The sequence below is a fragment of the Notolepis coatsorum genome (assembly GCF_963971535.1).
Source record: "Notolepis coatsorum genome assembly, chromosome: 6".
NCBI classification, from domain to species: Eukaryota; Metazoa; Chordata; class Actinopteri; order Aulopiformes; family Paralepididae; genus Notolepis; species Notolepis coatsorum.
Window position 1 is genome coordinate 164,733,506 of NC_140170.1, and position 22,095 is coordinate 164,755,600.

General features: G+C 46.6%; 1 protein-coding gene across 1 annotated transcript in view; it reads right to left on the reverse strand.

The window, feature by feature from the left end:
* Window positions 1–22,095, reverse strand: part of lrig1 (leucine-rich repeats and immunoglobulin-like domains 1) — a 94,492-nt gene that overhangs the window by 44,934 nt on the left and 27,463 nt on the right. The window contains 3 exon segments of the mRNA XM_084315804.1: window positions 1,703–1,846; window positions 2,148–2,285; window positions 19,093–19,167. Of these exon segments, the coding sequence (XP_084171930.1) occupies window positions 1,703–1,846; window positions 2,148–2,285; window positions 19,093–19,167 (357 nt within the window).

Here is a 22,095-nt window from a genome sequence, read left to right on the forward strand (position 1 = left end):
ACGATCGATCTCAAGAGAAAGACGGGGGAAATCGCGTGAGACGCGAAAAAAAACCACAGCGACCGTCTCATCAAAGGGACCCAGGCCTCTCGGCGTGTAGCGGCGAATCCGTACACCTGGCGTGGTGCGTGTGTGCGAGGCGTGCAACGCCCCCCCCCCCCCCCCCCGGCCCCCGCCGGCGTAGAAACATCCACACAGTCTCTTTTGTGCGGAGCCGTGTAGCGCCACCAGCGTCTGCAGATACAGTGTCACGGGGCCCACCTGGCCCACAATAGAGGCCCGGAGAAACCGCTGGAGCCACAATGGAACCAGACTCCCGTTACATGTGTCCTCTTTCTCCACCCTAGAATGGAGGTGTTGAGCTATGGATGGACCTTCCTCCGCACTAGGGGGGAGCGAGGGGACAAGACAATGGAACGAGGTTCTGGGAGAGAGAGAGAGCTAGCCTGGGCGAGATGGAAGCAGGCCGTAATTCAGCTGTGGTAGATGTCTCGTGTTTACGTTATCAGACCCCCCCCCCGCCCCCCCCCCCCCTGCATGATGGGGGCTCCCGCTAATGGTTGAACATGGTTGGAACATGACACACCATGTATGTGTCCCCTGGCCAGAGCACCCTGGGGCTAGCTTAATCAGTTTGATTTATCTTTGCTTCTTTGTTGACGTGTTTACCGGTATTACTTTTTTTTTCTCCCCCCTGTGAAGCACTTTTAAAAACTCGTTTTGTTTTTTAAGGTAAATGCTATATAAACAAAGTTTATTATTTATTTCGTTTATTATAATAGTAGCTTACAGCTCCTGACGGCAAAACACACAAATCTGGGTAAATAGAAACTACCTCATCCTTTAAATGTCTTTATTTATTCAACTCTCTGCGTTCTGAACATCAAGTATTTCTCCCAGGGCCTTTCCCTGGAGGAGGACAAAGTTACCTTGAATTCAGAGCAGTTAAAGCACCTTTCTTTGGTGTGTGTGTGTATGTGTGTGTGTGTGTGTGTGTGGGGGGGGGGGAGATAACCTCACACACAAGTTATTGTGTTTAAAAGTGAAGCAGAATGTCCCAGGAAACGGCTGCCCTCCTGAGACGTTGAGCACAATGTTGTCTCCGTGCATGAAAAGGAATAGAATGATCGTTTTACTGTGAACCAGAGATAGATTATAAATAGCTAAGTTATGCTGAAGCTGTGAAGTCATGAGCTCCATCCCTGTGATAATCACTGTATGTACCACCTAGATACTGTATGTACCACCTAGATACTGTATGTACCACCTAGATACTGTATGTACCACCTAGATACTGTATGTACCATCTAGATACTGTATGTACCACCTAGATACTGTATGTACCACCTAGATACTGTACGTACCACCTAGATACTGTATGTACCATCTAGATACTGTATGTACCACCTAGATACTGTATGTACCATCTAGATACTGTATGTACCACCTAGATACTGTATGTACCATCTAGATACTGTATGTACCACCTAGATACTGTATGTACCACCTAGATACTGTATGTACCACCTAGATACTGTATGTACCACCTAGATACTGTACGTACCACCTAGATACTGTATGTACCACCTAGATACTGTATGTACCACCTAGATACTGTACGTACCACCTATTCACGATGAATATTAAAAGTACGCCAATGCTTCACGTCTCATCCGAGTGAAATCAAGAGGCTGCTACTCACAGCTGGGTCAGCCGGGGCAGCTGGAAGGCTCTGACGGGGACCTGCGCGATGCGGTTCCGGCTGAGCCTGAGGACCTGCAGGGTGGAACCCAGATGGTCCAGAGCTCCCAGCTCCAAGACGCTGATCTTATTGTTACTCAGGTACCTGGGGGGGAGAGAGACACACGGAGCACGGTCAGGGACCCACAGCGGCCTGGGTTACTACTAGCATGAAGTGTAGGACGAAGGGAGGGAGGGATAGGGGAAGAGAGAGAGGGGGAAGAGGGAAAGAGGTAGAGAGAAAGAGGTAGAGAGAAAGAAAGGGAGGGATAGGGGAAGAGAGAGAGAGAGGGAAAGAGAGAGGGAGAGAGAAAGAGAAAGAGGGGTGGAATTTGTCCATGCCCACACATCTGAACCCAAGTCTCTGCATGTGGCAGTGAGGACGTGGTTCCAGGCAGCAGACTCACATGTCTTTGATCTGGAGGCCTGCAGGGAAGCCGTGGCCCCGGAGTTCAGTGATGTCATTGTTGCTCAGGTCAAGGGTTTCCACGGAGACCAGCTCTCTGGTGCGCCTGCCGTCGATGCTGCGGATCTTGTTGTGGTGCCTAGAGAACCAACGACACGGCGAGGCGTTAGCAGGAGGCAACGTACACGCGAGTAGGGACAGTGGCTCAGGGAGGTCGAGCAGTCGTCAAGTTTTGTTTTATTTGTCACATACTGTATAAGGTACATTATCGCTGCTGTCGGGACAAAACCTCATAACTCAATTTTTTTATTTTTTTTTATTATATAAATCAACTCCGTAGATCATCCTCCATATGTGTGTGTGGGTTTTACAACGTTTAAACAATGGGAAAGCATTAAACCGATCATCTGTCTAAACCTCCTAACTCTATTCACCCTCAAATCTGTGTTAGTTTTTTTCATCTGCTGAAAAGTTGGGTTTTTGGAGTTATGAGGTTTTGTCCCGACAGCAGCGTTATGCATTATAGTGAAATGCTTGGTTCTGTATGACCCTCCTGAGATTGTGCTTCATACAGTAAAAAAAAAGTAAGAGTAAAAGACCAAACACTACACAAAATATACAATATAGTATACAAAACTAAAATGTACAAAATGCTCAAATTTGGTAGAATAGGCAGTGCAAATCTGGAAGACTAAATAGATCAAATAATGGTGTAATGTTTTAAAAAGTGTTTAAAGTATAGACTTCCACTTGGGGTCACTGTACTAAAAACGATTGAGATGTATAGAACAGTTAGTTCTCAGCCAAGTAAGGTGATAATAACTGCATCACACTCGAGGTCAAGCTGTTACACCGAGTACGACGCACGGCTGTGATCACCTTCGGCACTCTGCCTACGGATGTTCAGTATAACAGCACTCTCTCTCTCGTGTGATATTGCTTAGATATAATAGAGTTTTCTCCATTAGAGAGATCTAACACGCTTGCATGTGTTATAAATGCAGCAAATCAAGTCACTTTCATGTCTAGTAGGTTATGCGTTTCTTGGCATCAGATTTTAGTATTGGGGAGAATATCTACGATATTCAATATCTGTCCGATATCAATACCCTGCATTAGCCTTGGTTATCAGACTGATATCAATACGCTGCGTCAGCCTGGTTTTATCAGACTGATATCCCGTGCCAGGTATCGGTGCATCCCTACACACAAGGGTCAGCCCTACAGGGCTCTATATCATCGCCAGATGTCTGCAGGGAAAATCGGCATGGGATCAACTGGACAAACAAACAACACATCAAAATAGCACAAGGCTTATGGTCTGGGTGTGTGCGTGTGTGTGTGTGTAGACATCGACACGCGGCCTCTGTGCACAGTGCATAGTGAAAACAGAAAACTCAGACACACGATTCAAAACAAAGGCGTTCATTCCAAAGACTGAGCCTGAAGAGAAAGTGTTACCAAATGTAAACAAAAAAAGAGATGACATCCTTTAGAACGCCACGATTTGGCAAGAAAAGGTCTCGGGATAGCATACAACTTAAATAATTGCCATTTTTTTATTATTTTTTTTAAACACAGTCGATTAGAGCTGCCGCGATTACCGCATTACCGCGGTATCGCTGTTACATCACGGCCACCGCAGAGTAGGCTGAATACCGCGTCACCGCTGTTTTTTATAATAATAATAATAAATTATCCTCCTCTCGTTGGGCTTGCGGCTCTGCAGATATACCCTACTCATCTATCGAGGTTCCAAGCGACCCTATTGGGTACCAGAAAAGTCACGTGAAACATTGCAGACCACTGATTGGTCAGAAGAGAGATGCGTCACACGTTGTAGCGTCATGCAGTGTGTTACCACCAATCGGCAAGCGCGTATTAGGTTTTTACTTCCTGAATGTCAGATCATCACAACACGGCTAATAACGTTAGCTTTAACTCTCCGCCGGAGTGGACTACGATCGCTCCTAAGGAGTACTAAACGAGACATAATGATTTTACTGTCTGCAACGAATGTTATAATAAAAGCCCTTCGTTCTATACACTTGTCTGATTGAAAACATTAACAGACCGCAGAATGGGACAACTCAGCACGCTCTGAGCAAAGAAAGGAACTGAGATATGAATAGAGTATTGCTTGCCTTGCTATTGTCCGGTAAATACGCTGATGTTATTGAACGTATAACTATATAATGTTAATGCCACAAAACGAATGCCTTTATTATAAAGTAGTAACTTTATAGTAATAATAATAAGAAAGGGTCGGGGGGGTTAGGGGTAACCAGTACCACCCCTGCCCGCGACACCGAGTGAACGGCGCACGACCAGAGGGTAAACTTCGAATCCGTGTTTCACTTTCAATAACTAATGCGTGCTTGCCGAATCCCAAACAATATTCATGCTGCAAAGTCATCCTCTAAAAATAGACATTTAGACTAGAGGCAGGCTATATGCTATAAAGAGTAGACTACTACTAAAAAAAAATGCATTCAAACTTTTTTTTTTAAATTTTTTGTGTGCATGCGGTAATAACCGCGGCGGTAGGAAATATTTTGCAAATTTGTGCGGTAAGGAAATAATCAATACCGCGGCAGCTCTACGGTCGATATCTCATCTTGGAAGGAAACTCAAACATTCCCAAACCCAAACACATTGTTCCTGTTACCCCCGAAGAAGCCTAAGCCCACTCAGGAGCTAAGAGCGAAGAGTACACAGTACCAAGTGGTCCCGGGGTCCCGTGAACAGATGTCTACTTTAGGAGCTTCCAAACACAGAGCCTGTCCTTCTCCAAACAGTTCCCAAGGGTTAGGGGGGGCTGGTCCCAAGGACACCTGCAGGCTCTCGCTCTCTCTCTCTCTCCCCGCGGGGCTTAGCCGAGGGAGTCCTCAGATGGATGGCTTCTCGTTGTTGATCACCCCCAGCCACTTAGTGCAGGTTTAGGGCACTTGAGAGTGTGATAGATGGGAGGGGCGCTCACCAGGCCCTGGCCACCGCCGCCGTCGCTCATACCGGCGAGGGGGACAATGAGGAGGCGTTACCTGGCTCACAGCGGAGGACACGGCTTCACACAAAAGACGTGAAACACCATCCTGGGAAAGACGAGGCCGACATTCACAGATATCAGGTTCAGCTTGAGAAGAGTGTATGAACGTATCATCTTCACTGTAGCTTGAACTGGTCCCAAATCAGCGTTTCAGGGGTTTCCCCCCTTGCATATTAAATGCTTAAGGGGAATTTATACTACTTATTTATAAAATAACATCATTTGGTGGAAAGAGAAAAGACACGGTTCTCGCCATCTTTCAGCTTCTTAAATAATATTCCGGTATTTTTGTTGCATTAGAGATCTAGAATGGGTCCCAACAACACCGCATGACGTTTGACATACTGTAGTCTTAGTCTGTATAATAACATACTGTAGGTTCATGTATTTCTTGAGTGCCTTCAACGGCCCCTCATCCCCACCAAAAACCCACCTCGTGGTCAACCTTACCAAAAATGGCTCTACTGACACCGGGGGAAAAGCATGGCTCATTAAGACTCATTGAGACAGTGGGCATCCAAAATAGCAACTATGCCACAACAGAGACCTAATGCCTACTGAGCCAGTGAGCAGCAGAATCACAGCCACCTCTCTTTTAAGGCTGTACAAGACGTGACAGGTCTCTCTATGACAGGTCTCTCTATGACAGGTCTCTCTATGACAGGTCTCTCTATGACAGGTCTCTATGACAGGTCTCTCTATGACAGGTCTCTCTATGACAGGTCTCTCTATGACAGGTCTCTCTATGACAGGTCTCTCTATGTCAGGTCTCTCTATGACAGGTCTCTCTATGTCAGGTCTCTCTATGACAGGTCTCTCTATGACAGGTCTCTCTATGACAGGTCTCTCTATGTCAGGTCTCTCTATGTCAGGTCTCTCTATGACAGGTCTCTCTATGACAGGTCTCTCTATGACATGTCTCTCTATGACAGGTCTCTTTATGTCAGGTCTCTCTATGACAGGTCTCTCTATGACAGGTCTCTCTATGACAGGTCTCTCTATGACATGTCTCTCTATGACAGGTCTCTCTATGTCAGGTCTCTCTATGTCAGGTCTCTCTATGACAGGTCTCTCTATGACAGGTCTCTCTATGACAGGTCTCTCTATGACAGGCCTTGTTAGCTTTGACCAACAGGAAGCCTGAGAAAAGAGGGAGAGTTTAAATATTATATAAAAAAAAATTACCTCTTAACCCTTTCACTGCCGCACTACCAAACGGTTAACCCTTTCACGACACCACAGCAGGTAAGCGTCGGTAGTGTGATAGTAAAGGGTTAACCTTCTGTAGTGTGGCAGTGAAGGGGTTAACAGGCGCCCCCAAAAAGTGGCCATTTTTGTTTTCATTTTTGAGGACTGCATACTTTTTTTTGCAAACCAAAATACTATACCTTATACTTATAGCACAGTATGCATAAGCCTGGTCTCTTTTGAAAGATAACATTCTGAAGTTTCTGATACAATGAAATAGAGTAAAATAGGTCTGAACTTGTTGTAGAAAAACTTGTTACTCATGTTTTTCTGTAGTAGTTGCAATATCCAAAGATAGTATATCCATATGGTATAAGCTGGAAAACACCCTAGGTCCATAGCCTGAAGTCTTATGTAGTACATGTCCAAATTTCATAAGAATCCGTTCAGAGTGTTAGGAGTGATTTTGGTAAACTATGTAAAAGAAATCTCTCCGGGATTCCATTTCCTCATTGACTTTAATTCATTCTGCATTTTTTTCTCTTCCAGTTTTCACGTGGGGTATCATTGGAAAGCCACACTCATTGGCTACAACCCTGTCCAATCATCTTTGAGATCACTAAATGATTCGGGGGTGGTAATCTGACTCTGCCGTGTACAATGGCGCACGCCTCACATATCGGCATGTAACTCGAGAACCGCTGAACGGATTGAGCCTGAGGTGGCAATCGACAGGCAACAAATGGGGCTTTAATGTTATATATTGATTTTTTTATGCAGACCCGAGCCACTAGGGGCCGCCAAAGTGCCGTGTCGCGCCGGTGGGCAAATCGTCCTAAAGAGTGCCATTGCATGTTAAGAGGAGAAAAGAGGGAGAGTTTTGTTTCTTCCTTCCTTTTCTTTTCTTTTTTTTATGTCCCCGTCTTTATATTTAGGCCCCCCCCTTCGGGCCCGCTTGTGGAATGGAAGGTCACCCCCGTTCCCTCAACATCTGTGGCGGGTTATTTTGGGGACAGAGACCCATTCCACACACACACACACACACGCACAGAGAGAGAGAGATGGAATCTCAGTCACTTCCCTGTGTTTACCTAGGAGGAGCAGAGGACGGTGGGGGACACGGTTGGGCAAACACTGAGATACAAACACACACAGACACAGACACACACAGACAGGGGGAAATGTGGGCCCGCATAGTGAGACACAAACATGAAAGCCGAATCCACAGCGAGGTCCAACACAGACACTGCACACAGGACAGAATACAAACGGACTCCTCAGCAAACGCACTCACAGACAAACCTGGTAGACAAGACAAGCAGATACACACACATCCCTATGTTGACCAAACGGTTCGCTCCTGTGCCCCGTGTGTGTGTGCGTGTGTGTGTGTGTGTGTGTGTGTGTGTGTGTGTGTGTGTGTGTGTGTCACTAAAGGGCAGTGTTATCCGAGCACACATGAAAGCCTTGGCTGGGTGACACGTATGACACATACCAGGCCTGTCCTGACATTACAGCTAACGTTACTGACCTACACACGCACATGCACACACACACACGTGTTCCAAACTACCTCAATACCACCCACGTACCACGATACCAGGTCTTTTTTGCATTTTTCAAAACGTTGGAGTGACTGTATGCTACTATGCTTAGCGTGGGGAACGTTTGCAATGTTGCAAGGAATTGACACCGTGGCCAATGGCCATATAAGAGTGATTCGACAGTGAACTGAATTAACTACACCCGCCTGGTGAATTAGTTCCCTCAGAGACGAGTTTCTGATTGTTTCAGGCAGTAGCCTCTGTGTGAGGCTAGACCTGCATGACACGACGGGAGACCACGGACTTTTAGCTAGCGGTTCACTGCCTCCGAAACGGTTACACGGTTTCCTAAAGCTTTCTAAAACCACAACGTCCTAGGTGGTTGCAACTATGTAGACATTTAATTATCACATTGAACACCTTGGAGTGTAGCTTTGGCGTTTTTTTACGGACAGGGTTCTCAAAATGTCTAGTGCTAGTGTGTAAGACATCCGAGTAACAACGTTCAGAGTCGGTACATACAGCACAGCAGCTGGTCTGGCTAGTGTTTATATATATATATACATAATAAATCAGCAAGTGGTTTTCTGTAATCTTTGGTCTAGTAAGGCGATACTTTGTGTAGTAAGGTGATACTTGGTGTAGTAAGGCGATACTTGGTGTAGTAAGGTGATACTTGGTGTAGTAAGGCGATACTTGGTGTAGTAAGGTGATACTTGGTATAGTAAGGTGATACTTGGTGTAGTAAGGTGATACTTGGTGTAGTAAGGCGATACTTGGTATAGTAAGGCGATACTTGGTGTAGTAAGGCGATACTTGGTGTAGTAAGGCGATACTTGGTGTAGTAAGGCGATACTTGGTGTAGTAAGGTGATACTTGGTGTAGTAAGGCGATACTTGGTGTAGTAAGGCGATACTTGGTGTAGTAAGGTGATACTTGGTATAGTAAGGTGATACTTGGTGTAGTAAGGTGATACTTGGTCCTGTAAAGTATCAGTCACACCCCACACCCCCTATCCACACACACACACCTGCTACACCTAAGGCCAGCAAGCTGTGAGAAGCTGTGGCTCAACACTGTATCTAACAGCTTCAATACAACAACACAGCAAAGCATGTCGTTTCATTCCTAGTTCAACCCCAGCATTACGACTGCTACCTCCACCGCTGCTCTGTGTGTGTGTGTGCTTGTGTGCTCGTGCTCGTGCTCGTGCGTGTGTTTATGTAAGCAGGTGTTCCGCCAGTCAAACTCAATCAAAACAAGGTCAGCCCTTCTCTCCTTTCCAGCCCTCACACAGATGGACACACACACACAGCCATTTACTCAGAGTCTGGGAGGAGGAGGGGGGGGGGGTGGCGGGTGACCACAGTGGCCCACCTGAATAAACAGTGGCGGAAATAGTTAAGGATGAGTCGCAGACACACAACCACACAGGATGGCCATACAGACTCTACTGAACATGGGTGAGAGAGAGAGAGAGAGAGAGAGAGAGAGAGAGAGAGAGAGAGAGAGAGGGGGGGGGGGGGGGGGGGGTGACGAGGGTCAACAGCTGGTGACCCTGGCTGGGAAAAACAGCTCAGGCTGGAACTGAAGGGAGAGGTTGGCCTCTCACCCTCTCTCTCTCTCTCCGATTCATCCCTTTCTCTCAGGCCAGTCTCATCAAGCCAAATTCCCTCTCTTCTCTCACTCTCTCTCTCTCTGCAGCCCCCCCCCTTCTCTCCCACACTCAGAGCCCAGCTGTGTAACAGAGAGAGAGAGAGAATGAGTTGGTTCAGAACCTGTTTGAAGTTCACACACACACACACACAATAGCTGCGTTTATAAAAACTGAGATTATCTCAGCACCGCTGACATTTCCGTTAAAGAGGAGTTTGATTCGCTCTCCAGCCCTTTGATGTCCAGGGGTCTTATTCGCCCAGATCCCACTTCATTCTAAATCTCATTATGCCCCCCCCCCACACCCACACACTGACCATCTGATTACCATAAAAGGGGAGGACTGGGTTTGACACCTCTTTTGATGTACGGAGGCGTGTGGTCCACACTGTGTCGCAATGTCCCGACTCCAGTCCAATCTTTAGGACTCGTCCTCCGCTCCGTTTGAAGCGGGCCGTTTTTTTGGACAAAGGAGGAGTTCTCTCTCTAACTCACATCGTCCCCTCGTCCCGTCGGCCATATGATTTCTATTGGGGGGGGGGCCGTTTGGACGGCTGCCTTTGATGTGCACAGTGGGCACCATAGAGAAGCTCGTCACTCGGCCGCTGTGGCTTCTAGACTCCGCAGGTCACTTTCTCGCCCTCCTTCTCCGTGTTCCTGGCCCCCCGCTGTGGAGGGTCTCGGTGGGCCGGGCCCCGCTGTGGAGGGTCTCGGTGGGCCTGGCCCCCCGCTGTGGAGGGTCTCGGTGGGCCTGGCCCCCCGCTGTGGAGGGTCTCGGTGGGCCTGGCCCCCCGCTGTGGAGGGTCTCGGTGGCCCGGGGCCCCGCTGTGGAGGGTCTCGGTGGGCCTGGCCCCCCGCTGTGGAGGGTCTCGGTGGGCCTGGCCCCCCGCTGTGGAGGGTCTCGGTGGGCCTGGCCCCCCGCTGTGGAGGGTCTCGGTGGCCCGGGGCCCCGCTGTGGAGGGTCTCGGTGGGCCTGGCCCCCCGCTGTGGAGGGTCTCGGTGGCCCGGGGCCCCGCTGTGGAGGGTCTCGGTGGGCCTGGCCCCCCGCTGTGGAGGGTCTCGGTGGGCCTGGCCCCCCGCTGTGGAGGGTCTCGGGTCGGTTCAAACGGATTCTGTACGCCGAGATCGTTTTGTCCGAAAGGGGCGAATAGTTCCGCAACACTTTGGGAGGAATCCAGGGTCGCGATTGGCTGACGGGTCATCGGGCGAGAGAGCGGGGATCGGTCGCGAAGAATAGCATCTAGGATGAAGCGAGTCGACCGAGCAAATAGATTAACCAGATAGGTGGTTGAGAGAGAGAGAGAGAGAGAGAGAGAGAGAGAGAGAGAGAGAGAGAGAGAGAGAGAGAGAGAGAGAGCAGAGAAAGAGAGAGGGAAAGCGAGCACAGAGAGAGAGAGGGAAAACGAGCACAGAGAGAGAGAGAGGGAAAACGAGCACAGAGAGAGAGGGAAAACGAGCAGAGAGAGAGAGAGGGAAAACGAGCACAGAGAGAGAGAGGGAAAACGAGCACAGAGAGAGAGAGGGAAAACGAGCACAGAGAGAGAGAGGGGTCCAAGAGCGTTGTCCCTCACAGCAGTAACTGAAGCTCTGTTCTGACTAGAGTCCGACTTCCGTCCTGTGACTCAATGGAAAAAGTCCCCCCGTCCCATGATGCCCGGTTACAATACTGACTCCTGTCCCCATTTCTTTAAGGGGTACGTTCTGACTGGGACGCGTGAATATTTTAGGCAACCAACTTGTGTTTAGCGTTTCTCTGATTGGCCAATACGCCCATGTGACCACGGCAGCGCGAGAGAGCGGCAGCGCGGAAATAGGCTGTCTATTGCCATTCTCTAAGTCAAACTCTAACCTTAACCAGCTCCTTAACAGCGCCTAAACTTAACCCTTCTAACCTTAAGCAACTCCGAAACAATGCCTAACCTTAACCAACTCCGAAACAATGCCTAAACTTAACCGGCGAAATGAATGCACGTTAAAAAATATTGCCATTCTCTAAGTCAAACCTTAACCAGCTCCTTAACAGCGCCTAAACTTAACCCTTCTAACCTTCAGCAACTCCGAAACAATGCTTAAAGTTATGCCTAAACTTAACGGCGAAAGAATGCGAATGCACGTTAAAAAAAAAGAAATTGAAGGGAATCGAACTAGCCAGCAACGAGCCGTAGGATCCACAGCCATGCAGCGTTGCCAATTGAGCTATTTCTGGATACTGGATAAGGGGCGGTTACTGGCATATAATGCTGCCGCGACGGAGCTCCGCGGCCGAGCTCTGCTCGGCCGCTCCGCTCTGTTGCTGCCGCGTCGCCACGTGTTGCTGCTGGGCGTGGCTAGACGCAAGTTGGGCGTGGTTAGACACAAGTTGGTTGCCTTTAATATTTAGGCGACTGGGACAAATAGGAAGCTCTTTGGTTCCACAATTTCATTCAGATGTATAGCTAGGTAGAAATTCACTTAAAGAAAATCATTAATCCAGTCCCGCCCCCTCACACGATTTTTATTCATGTACCGCTCACATGATTGATTGTGAAATTGACTCGCGTCCAGCGGGAATCCTGACCAAACTTCTGGCTCCATGATAGATAGATATATACATACATTAGGGGTGTAAAGGTACACGTATCTGTACAGAACCGTTTCAGTGTGTACCGTACCGTACCGTACGGCTGTATACCGAATGAATACAACGGTATGTTAACCACTAACGACTGCCCACCGGGGGCTGTTTTTTTCACAATCTAATATAATTTTTATTTTTTTACAGGTCGATTATTAATTTCAATATAGAATATTTGTTGACAGCGCTACAAGTACAATTAGTTACTGCACACTACATCACCCCTGAGTGGAACATGGAAAGCCAAACTTTCCCCTACTGTACCGAAAACCCGTACCGAACCGTTGACTTCAAAACCGAGGTACGTACCGAACCGTGGTTTTTGTGTACCGTTACACCCCTAACATACATACATACATACATACATACATACATACATACATACATACATACATACATACATACATACATACATACATACATACATACATACATACATACATACATACATACATACATACATACATACATACATATACACTTTTTTCTCTCCATTTCCCTCATCTGTATTTAATACTTCCTGGAATATGTGACATCACGATGACACATTTCAACTCTTAACTCATTCAGCGCCATTCACGAGAAAAGTCGGGTTAACTCGCCATGCGTTGAGCGCCAATGATGAGAAAAGTCGGGTTTTAAATCGTTATTTCGCTATATTTTCATCCATCCAGCCTGATGTTATCATTGGGAATGGGTCTGAGCTCGCAAAATGCCAATACCGCCGCCTAACGCCTTCCGGCCGGTATTGCACATCATTGAAATCCCTCCCCATTGGGCTGTACGCTGATCTAACAAGTCCGGTCCAGGTTTTCCTTCTCGGGCATGCAGTCTCGTTATAACACATTGACTGGGGAGACTGTGAGCAGCATGGATTATGCGTTTTGGACCTATAACGTTGGATCAATAAACGCGATCAATATTTAGAATGGCGATCAGGAATTGGATTAATCTTTTTGCAGTACATCAGATGTGAGGTAAGGACTCTATGTTACGAATCTTGGGTTAATCAGATGTTTCTTTCGTAACGATCACGCATGTGTGTGTGTGTGTGTGTGTGTGTGTGTGTGTGTGTGTGTGTGTGTGTGTGTGTGTGTGTGTGTGTGTGTGAAGCGATTTTTCAGCGCCGCTTCTGTATTGTGCATGAGGACACATAATACTGATAATCTAGCGTTATTTTCAGAACGATTCATAAATCAAGCGACAAATGGCACGATTTCTAAGGAAATACATTGAAGCGCGGTTTGCTCGAGTTTCTTGAGATTAGACAGAATCGCTGTGGAACTATATTCATATTCACCAAAAAAATAAATAGCATGTTGACTGGAAGAACCTCACTGACAATCGACGTGTTTATTAGATCCATAGCTATAATATTTCATATAGTTTTAGCACTCGCAAAACACGGCATTCTCCCCATTGCATTACAGCGATGGCGTTCTAACCAGAAGGTAAACAGCGCCCCCTTGGCGTCCATTGAGTTAAAGACGTAATAACTTTCAAAACCAAATTAATTTGTATAAAGACACGTTTCCAGTTTGTGAATTTATTGGCACAATAAATCAGCTTGTGTTCCTTTGACACGTCAAATTCACCCCTACGCACTCTTTAATTTGACAGATTCATTTGACAGGTTTATTCTCTTCCGTCAAGACGTCAGAAACGTGCCATTTAAGGCAGAGAGTCGAGCGGCGTGTTCAGCTCTGCTCTGCAGCAGGAGAGGAGGAGGCGGCCAGCAGCCAGACTGACAGGGTGGAAGAGAGGGGCCTTTAGGCTCACAGGGATTAAAGCAAAAAAAAAATAAAAAATCTCCTGACTGAACAATTTTTTCAGGCCAAGTCATATTCTGATTTTAACCTCCACTACTGTATATTTTTTATTTAACAGCGTTAGCGTTTTTAAGGGAACTAGATTATTTTTAAGGGAACTAGATTATTTTGAACATCTTTTCTATTGCCAGTTTACATAAGCGTAAAGATACAAGGACAACGGTTAGATTAATGATCAAGTTAGTTCACTGTTCGCAGGGCTCCGTGTCTGTGCCATGCGTTATGCGCAAGTTACCGTCGCATAGTTGTAGCTGATAAAGGCCTATATGTATATATGCTATTATATATCATTTATATAGGCTACCTAATACCGACATCAAAATAGATTGTATGCCTCCACAAATCATATTATACCAGGTAGCCAATTGAGTTCAAGTTCAAGTTCTTTAATAGTTGTCATACAGAAGTACAGAATACTTTCATACAAAATGCTTCTTACTGTTACGCTCCAGAGACTGTGCTAGACAAGATAGTATCAAATAACATAATATAGCATGTAATTTAGAAGAAGAAAAATGAGGTCACAGTGTTCGGTATAGACATATGTACAATGTTCTGAGTTACCATATAATATACAATACTATGCAGTGTACTAATGTACAGTACTATCTAGTGCAAAGCAGAAATGGGATGAGGTACAATTTTAGGTACAATTTACAATAAGGTGTACGAGTTGTAGTGCAATCCTTCATCAATAAATATAAAGTGTGGGGAGTGGGTGCTACAGTGTGTTTGTTTAAAGTGGGTGTGTGCTATAAAGTGTGTGGAGTGGGTGCTACAGTGTGTTTGTTTAAAGTGAGTGTGTGCGTGTGGATGTGTGTGCTATGTGCGTTTGGTGGTTGTTGTTGTGTAGTGTTCATTCATTGTTCGTTTAGCAGCCTGATGGCCTGGGGATAGAAGCTTCTTCTGAGTCTTTCTGTGCTCGCCTTGAGACTCCGGTATCGCTTGCCTGACCGCAGCAGTTCAAAGAGGAAGATCCGTTCGCGTCTTGGAATCGAATAGACGTAAATCCATCGTAGCGACGGAGAACTTGAATCCCTGGGGCTCAGATTCTGCTGTGTTGTTCGTCGGCCGTGGTTTAAAGTGTATCTTATGTGGACAACTCTCACAAAACTCATGAGAAATCCATGAGATCCTAATGAGATTCATATGAGAAAGAAGGAATTTTCCAGTAGGGGGGGGGGGGGGGGGGGGGGGGGGGGGGGGGCAGGTGAAACTCTACATGCGTCTCGTCAGATCTGGGCTTACTAGACGGCCGCATTCCTGTTGCCGACTCCAGGGTTTGGAATACATTAAAAGAATAATTGCAGACATTTTCAATCTTGTAATCTGGCAACATCACGACTGATTCCGAGCATGATGTTGTCAAATAGCCCATTAGGGAGTGAGTTGTGTTTCTAGGTGCTCCGGTTGGCTGCAGCTCTCCCAGCTAATACGCTCCATCAGGGAGGACGCCCAACAAGTCGAAAACACCATCAAAAGCAGCCAAGTCTTCCCTTTAAAGCAAGGCACCGTTGTTTACCTGTGGATTGTGTCGGAGCAAGAGAGCTGCAGCCAATACAAGTGCATCAACGCAGGTCACAGATTCACTCACAATTCCATATTATAATACTTTCAACAAAACTTGAATGTTGAAAAACATATGACTGAAAAAAAAAAAAAAGTCTTTTCGAAAAACACAAAAACAATATTTTATGAAATTGTAAACATTGTTTTATAACTTAGTATCACGTACACTGGGCGAGCGCTCTCGCTGATGTAAAATAGGAAGCGGACTCTGCGGTCCTCGAGACGCCACGCAGTGAAGCCCGTCCTGAACACAGGGGTTGAGGGTTAAGCACACGTGACCTAGCTTACTGTAAAGCGGGTGAAGTAGGCGACGCGGTGAAAGGAATCCTTTACGAAAACCCCACAAAGCAATGCTTCCAGAAGACCACGCCTCTTCCCTCACAGGCGCGGCTGATGGCTGTTGGCCAACGCAGTCGAAAGCACAGAAGCTAGACGTAAAAACAAACACGGGAACAGAAAACATCTACGGACGACGTAAACAACGCTTTGGTCGACAACCATCATTGTTGTTGTTGTTTTGCTCGGCTAAACAAACGTTCCCGTCTCCATCTCCCCCGGCGTTCTGTTGCGATCGCCTCGATGATGCGCGGCCCTCGGGTCTAGGAGGCTGATATTACCTGAGATCGATGTACTACTTTAGTCTCAAGTCAAATGACATTTTGCTTCACAGCGCCGACCAAAGAAACGACAAGACAGCTGTAGCTCTTAGCAATGGAAATAAATGAAATGAAAAAGAAAACATTTATATTTTGGCCATATCGCCCCCAAGCCCAGGTCACATATCGTTCTGCTCCACTGCCTTTCATTTCTCTCTCTCTCTCTCTCTCTCAGGCCTGCAGTCGGACGACATTCCAGCTGCTCTCCGACCGACGGCACTGGAATTCCGCCCTGTACTGCCATACGCAGAGGCTCTGCCAAGGCACACACACACACACACACACACACACACACACACACACACACACACACACACACACACAAGGGGAGGGCTTGCTGGTTGGCAGTGGGAATGTCTTCGTGCTGCTGTGCATTAGCATGAACCAGAGCGCTTGGCACCCCCCCCCCCTCCCTGTATGCTCTTTCACCTCCTGCTTTCCCAACCCGTACTCCTCCGACTCCTCTACCATCGCCCCTCCTCCCCCTCCTTTCTCTCCGGTAACTGTAGTGATGTCACCCTGACCCCGGCCCTATACCCCCACCACCACACACACAGACTCCCACCACACACACACACACACACACATCCGCCCTGTCATCTGATTTTACAGTAAGCCGTCTGATTGACAGCGGCAGCCGCTAGTGTTCCAACGAGGCCTTCAGCTGTGCTGCTTTGTAAAGATATGGCCCTCCCCCGTCCTCCTCCCCTCCCTCCCTCCCTCCCTCCCACGAGGCCAACGGGCCTTCCCATAGCAACAAGTTGCACAGCAAGCCAAAAAAAGACACTCTGACAGGAGAGGAGAGGACGGGAGAGGAGAGGAGAGGAGAGAAGGGGTGAGGAGGGGAGAGAGGAGAGGAGAGAAGAGAAGGGGTGAGGAGGGGAGAGAGGAGAGGGTAAGAAAGGAGAAGAGGAGGAAAGAAGAATGGGTGAGGAGAGAAGGGTGAGGTGAGAAGAGGAAAGGACAAAACAGGAGATGAGATGAGAGGAAAGAAAAGGAGAGGAGATGAGGAGATGATGCCATTCTGAGCCAAATTGCAACGTTTGCGCAAGTCGAGGTAAACTGGCTCCAATCTCACTGGTATCAGAGGCCAAGTCAACATGAATTGTGTTGGCCTGAAAAAGCCCAACTGGACAGAAAATGTAAACCCTTGGTGGATTAAAAACATCTTTGACGCCGGTTCCACTGTTCGACAGGGGAGGACCTTTCCAAGTTGCTCAATCAAATCGCAATTTGGGTTGAGAACTACTCGCCACAGCAAGGTGACTACTAGGTGCTACTGGCTACGCTGTGCTCCATCTCTCTGGCTGAGCCACTGCCTGGTCTGTTCGGGTGCTACTGGCTACGCTGTGCTCCATCTCTCTGGCTGAGCCGAGCCAGCCTGGTCTGTTCGGGTGCTACTGGCTACGCTGTGCTCCATCTCTCTGGCCGAGCCAGCCTGGTCTGTTCGGGTGCTACTGGCTACGCTGTGCTCCATCTCTCTGGCTGAGCCAGCCTGGTCTGTTCGGGTGCTACTGGCTACGCTGTGCTCCATCTCTCTGGCTGAGCCACTGCCAGCCTGGTCTGTTCGGGTGCTACTGGCTACGCTGTGCTCCATCTCTCTGGCTGAGCCACTGCCAGCCTGGTCTGTTCGGGTGCTACTGGCTACGCTGTGCTCCATCTCTCTGGCTGAGCGGGAAGCTGGAATGTCTCGTCGCCGATATATATAAAGCAACACTTGGTCACACATGAGGAAGACACTGTCCAGACCCACAGACAGACACACGAGGCAGGCCAGAGAGAGAGAGAGAGAGAGAGACTGAGACTGTTGAGGGGCCACTGGGTGGTGACACGCACAGGCACAATAACAGAAGCTCTCTCACACACACACACACACACACACTCTCACACGCATACAGTTAAACAGGTACAATAACAGAAGCTCTCTCACACACACACACACAGTTAAACAGGCACAATAACAGAAGCTCTCTCACACACACACACAGTTAAACAGGCACAATAACAGAAGCTCTCACACACACACACACACACACACTTAAACAGGTACAAATGTACACACAGAAACACACATGGCAGCTCTTCCCAAACATTGCAGTAAATCTGCCCTCAGATGCCATATTGGTGCTGTGGTGTGGATGTTTGGTGCCGATATTGGTGCTATGGTGTGGATGTTTGGTGCCGATATTGGTGCTGTGGTGTGGATGTTTGGTGCCGATATTGGTGCTGTGGTGTGGATGTTTGGTGCCGATATTGGTGCTGTGGTGTGGATGTTTGGTGCCGATATTGGTGCTGTGGTGTGGATGTTTGGTGCCGATATTGGTGCTATGGTGTGGATGTTTGGTGCCGATATTGTGAATTCAATCTCTTAAAATGGTCACTTTTATGTTGTGTCTGTCCACTATGTTTGTTACTTTTGTTATTTTCCCCCCTATGTAAAGCGACCTTGGGTCTTTTGAAAGGCGCCGTGTAAAATGACGCTATTATTATTAAAAGAACGTCATTATACTGTTATATGTGTGGAAACAATGAAATGGTGCTTCGTGTATCCAATGCCTTCAGGCAAACCCATGTAAAAGAAACTACTAGGTTACTGTAAAGAAAGGCATTAACTGTGTGGCAGGTGAACTCATCTCTGAATCTGTAGGCCTACAGTAGGCTTATATAGATTGTGCACCAATGACGATATATCCATTTGTAACAGCATTGTGGATGATAACAAAAAGACTATACATAACATAAGCATGAATGGCTTGACATAGAGTGGTCTACCAGCCAGAATGAACTGAATACCAAGCTAATATTTGCTTTGATGAAAAAAAAGTAAGTAAGTATGGTACTCACAGGTAAAGCGATACGATGGTGGAAGCGGCTTGGCCTAAATCAGGTATGGAGGTCAGCTCATTGTGATCCAAACGCCTGGAAAATTACAGATATTGTGGGATTAGACAATGACACACAAACACAAGCCTATATGACAGTATTCTAATGAGCTCATTTATCAATATGCATTCTGAATGGAGTTCATGGTAAAAGACCATTAAGATTCCTGAATGACATGGCGGTAGACGTAGTCGTCTCATACACAGACATGGGTCAGCGTGTTTTGTAATGACTTTGAATATCTTTATCTATATAAATTCACGAAATATATCCAACATTTTAACTATATATATATATAGTATATATAACAGTATAAAACAAATGATTCGTCACTAGCACATAAACCGGAATGTCTTCACATTTGAAGAACCCTGGTGCCTCTACCCTCTCGGGTGACTGGTTTGGGAAGGTGGGAACACAGCAATCGAACCCAAAACAACCGGACCGGGACCTTGTTGAAGAGCTGGTCTCGGTCCGGTTACAAACAAACTCCGGTGCGGTTCATTTGAGGGGGCGTGGAAGCAGGAGAGGACCCCGAAAAACACACATTTAATGAAACTGACTGGGGCAGATTTTTGTTGACATTTCCCCTCATATTTACAAATCATAGTAATAATCTTTGCAGCTCTGGTAAGTTCTAAATAGTCGACAGGCGACGGTAACCTGGACAGTGGCACATGTCATGTCCATATAATCTCCCGTTTATCCAAAGATATTTTAATTAAATTAAATTAAGTTATTCCTGCACATCCTGGCAACCCAGAGTAAACATAGCCTACACATGGCATACATTGATGGTGTTGTTCCATCCATGCACATAGTCCTTTACTGTATATCTATATCTGTACATATCCTACTCTTACTGTAGTTACGCTGCTGGCCAGTATGACTACTACCATACTGTCGTTATACCTATATCACTGTACATATTATACTACAACTCTGTACATACATCTGATTAACACTACACTCAAATACCAATTTGTATATTTTATATCCAGTTTAACCACCTGTACATTGTATATTGCTGTTGCACTTTACTGCTACATTTGCACTCTGGTTGGATGCCAAACTTATTTTCGTTGTACTGTACTTGTGCTGTATGATGACAATACATTTGAATCTAATCTACTCTCATTTCTGAGAGCAGGACGTGTCCCAACAGACGAGTGGCGATTCCGCTCGGTGTGACGTGTGTTTACAAGGTTTAGTGCGCATGCCAGAGAGAGAAATGAAAAAAGGCAACCATGCCGCGACTCCACCCACCCAATGGCAGTCTACCTAACTATAGGTGTGGAAAGAAACGCCCCTTAAAAAGCCCCTCAAAGGATTCCTGAAACGCTACTCGATCGTGACGTCTGTCCCCGGCAGCGCAAATGACAAGTCACGCTTTTGAAACCAGAAATAACACGGGAGTAAAACAGATGTCCATCAGCGTGTGACTGCTTGGCTCGGCCTGTCGTAGATGTCACCAGTGTGTGTATCACCCGTGTGTGCGTGTGTTGAGTGTGTGTGTGTGTGTGTGTGTGTGTGAGTGTGTGTTTGTGTGTGTGTCTCATGTGCCATGGGCTGGAGTGACACGGAGCCAAGCCTCTCTCCTCACCGTATCAAATATTTACAAGGCAAGCGTTGGCCGCGGGTATCAGGTGGTGGGAGGGGAGGCTTAATATAGAAAACCACCACTTTATTGTCAATTGGAGTGGGTTCAGCCCATACATACCAGGATGCAGGGTGGCGCGTCAGACACAAACCAATCAGGACTGAGCCTCGTTCATCATGCTGTCTAAGAAGCCCCTGCACTGAGGGACTTGTTGAGGATCAAGATCAAAATGCTGAAGAGACACACACACACACCACACAGAGATGGGATAGAGAAGCACACACACACACACCACACGGAGATGGGATAGAGAAGCACACACACACACACGGAGATAGGATAGAGACGCACGCGCACACACACACACACACACACACACAAACACGGAGATAGGATAGACAAGCATGCACACACACAGACACACACGGAGATAGGATAGAGACGCACGCGCACACACACACAGAGATAGGATAGAGACGCACGCGCACACACACACACACACACACACCACACGGAGATAGGATAGAGAAGCATAGGGCTGGGCGATATGGCCAAAAATTATATTGCGATAACGATATCGATAACAATATCATATCACTCGATATTCGATATTATCGATATTGTTATATTTTTGTTATATTATTGTTATATTTTTTTAAACAACAGATGTATGTTTATTTTGCAGCAATTCTTTGTCGTTGCCGCCATCTTTAGTGTTACATCCCCTCACACTCCAGTTCTCAGGCTGCAGCTGGTTTAAAAGCGAAAGTAAACCGGCTTCTCTGCTGGCTGTGGCTCCAGGGGAGGTGAACAGTTCTGGCTCTGCTAGTTTATTTTCTATCTTTTGGCGCTTTTTTGGTGGACAAACCACCGCACATGTGCACTGTGACTCGTGACTGGAGACTAGCTCTGCTAGCACACATAGCCTACTGTGTACAGACGGTTTCAAACTGTATTTTAAATTAGAAAGCAAACTAAATAAATGGACAAGAGAAAAATAAATCTCAATTTGGTCAGTATCGTCATTTGGACAAGCAAAGCCATTACTTTAAGTTGCAGGCAAGAAAGACAAGTCTGTCCACTGTCTCTGGTTTTAAAACTGCCCTGTTGCAGGTCACAAAAAATAATAATAAAAAAAAGTTTCGATATATATTTTTTTTCAATATTTTTTCTCTCAATATCGATTATTAAAATATATCGCGATAATTATCGTTATCGTTATATCGCCCAGCCCTAGACAAACACACACACAGACACCACACGGATAGGATAGACAAGCACACACACACACCACATCAGGGTTCTTCCCACAGACATTGCAAAATGAAAGTACTTTCCAAAGCACTATTTTTCATTTTAAAAGG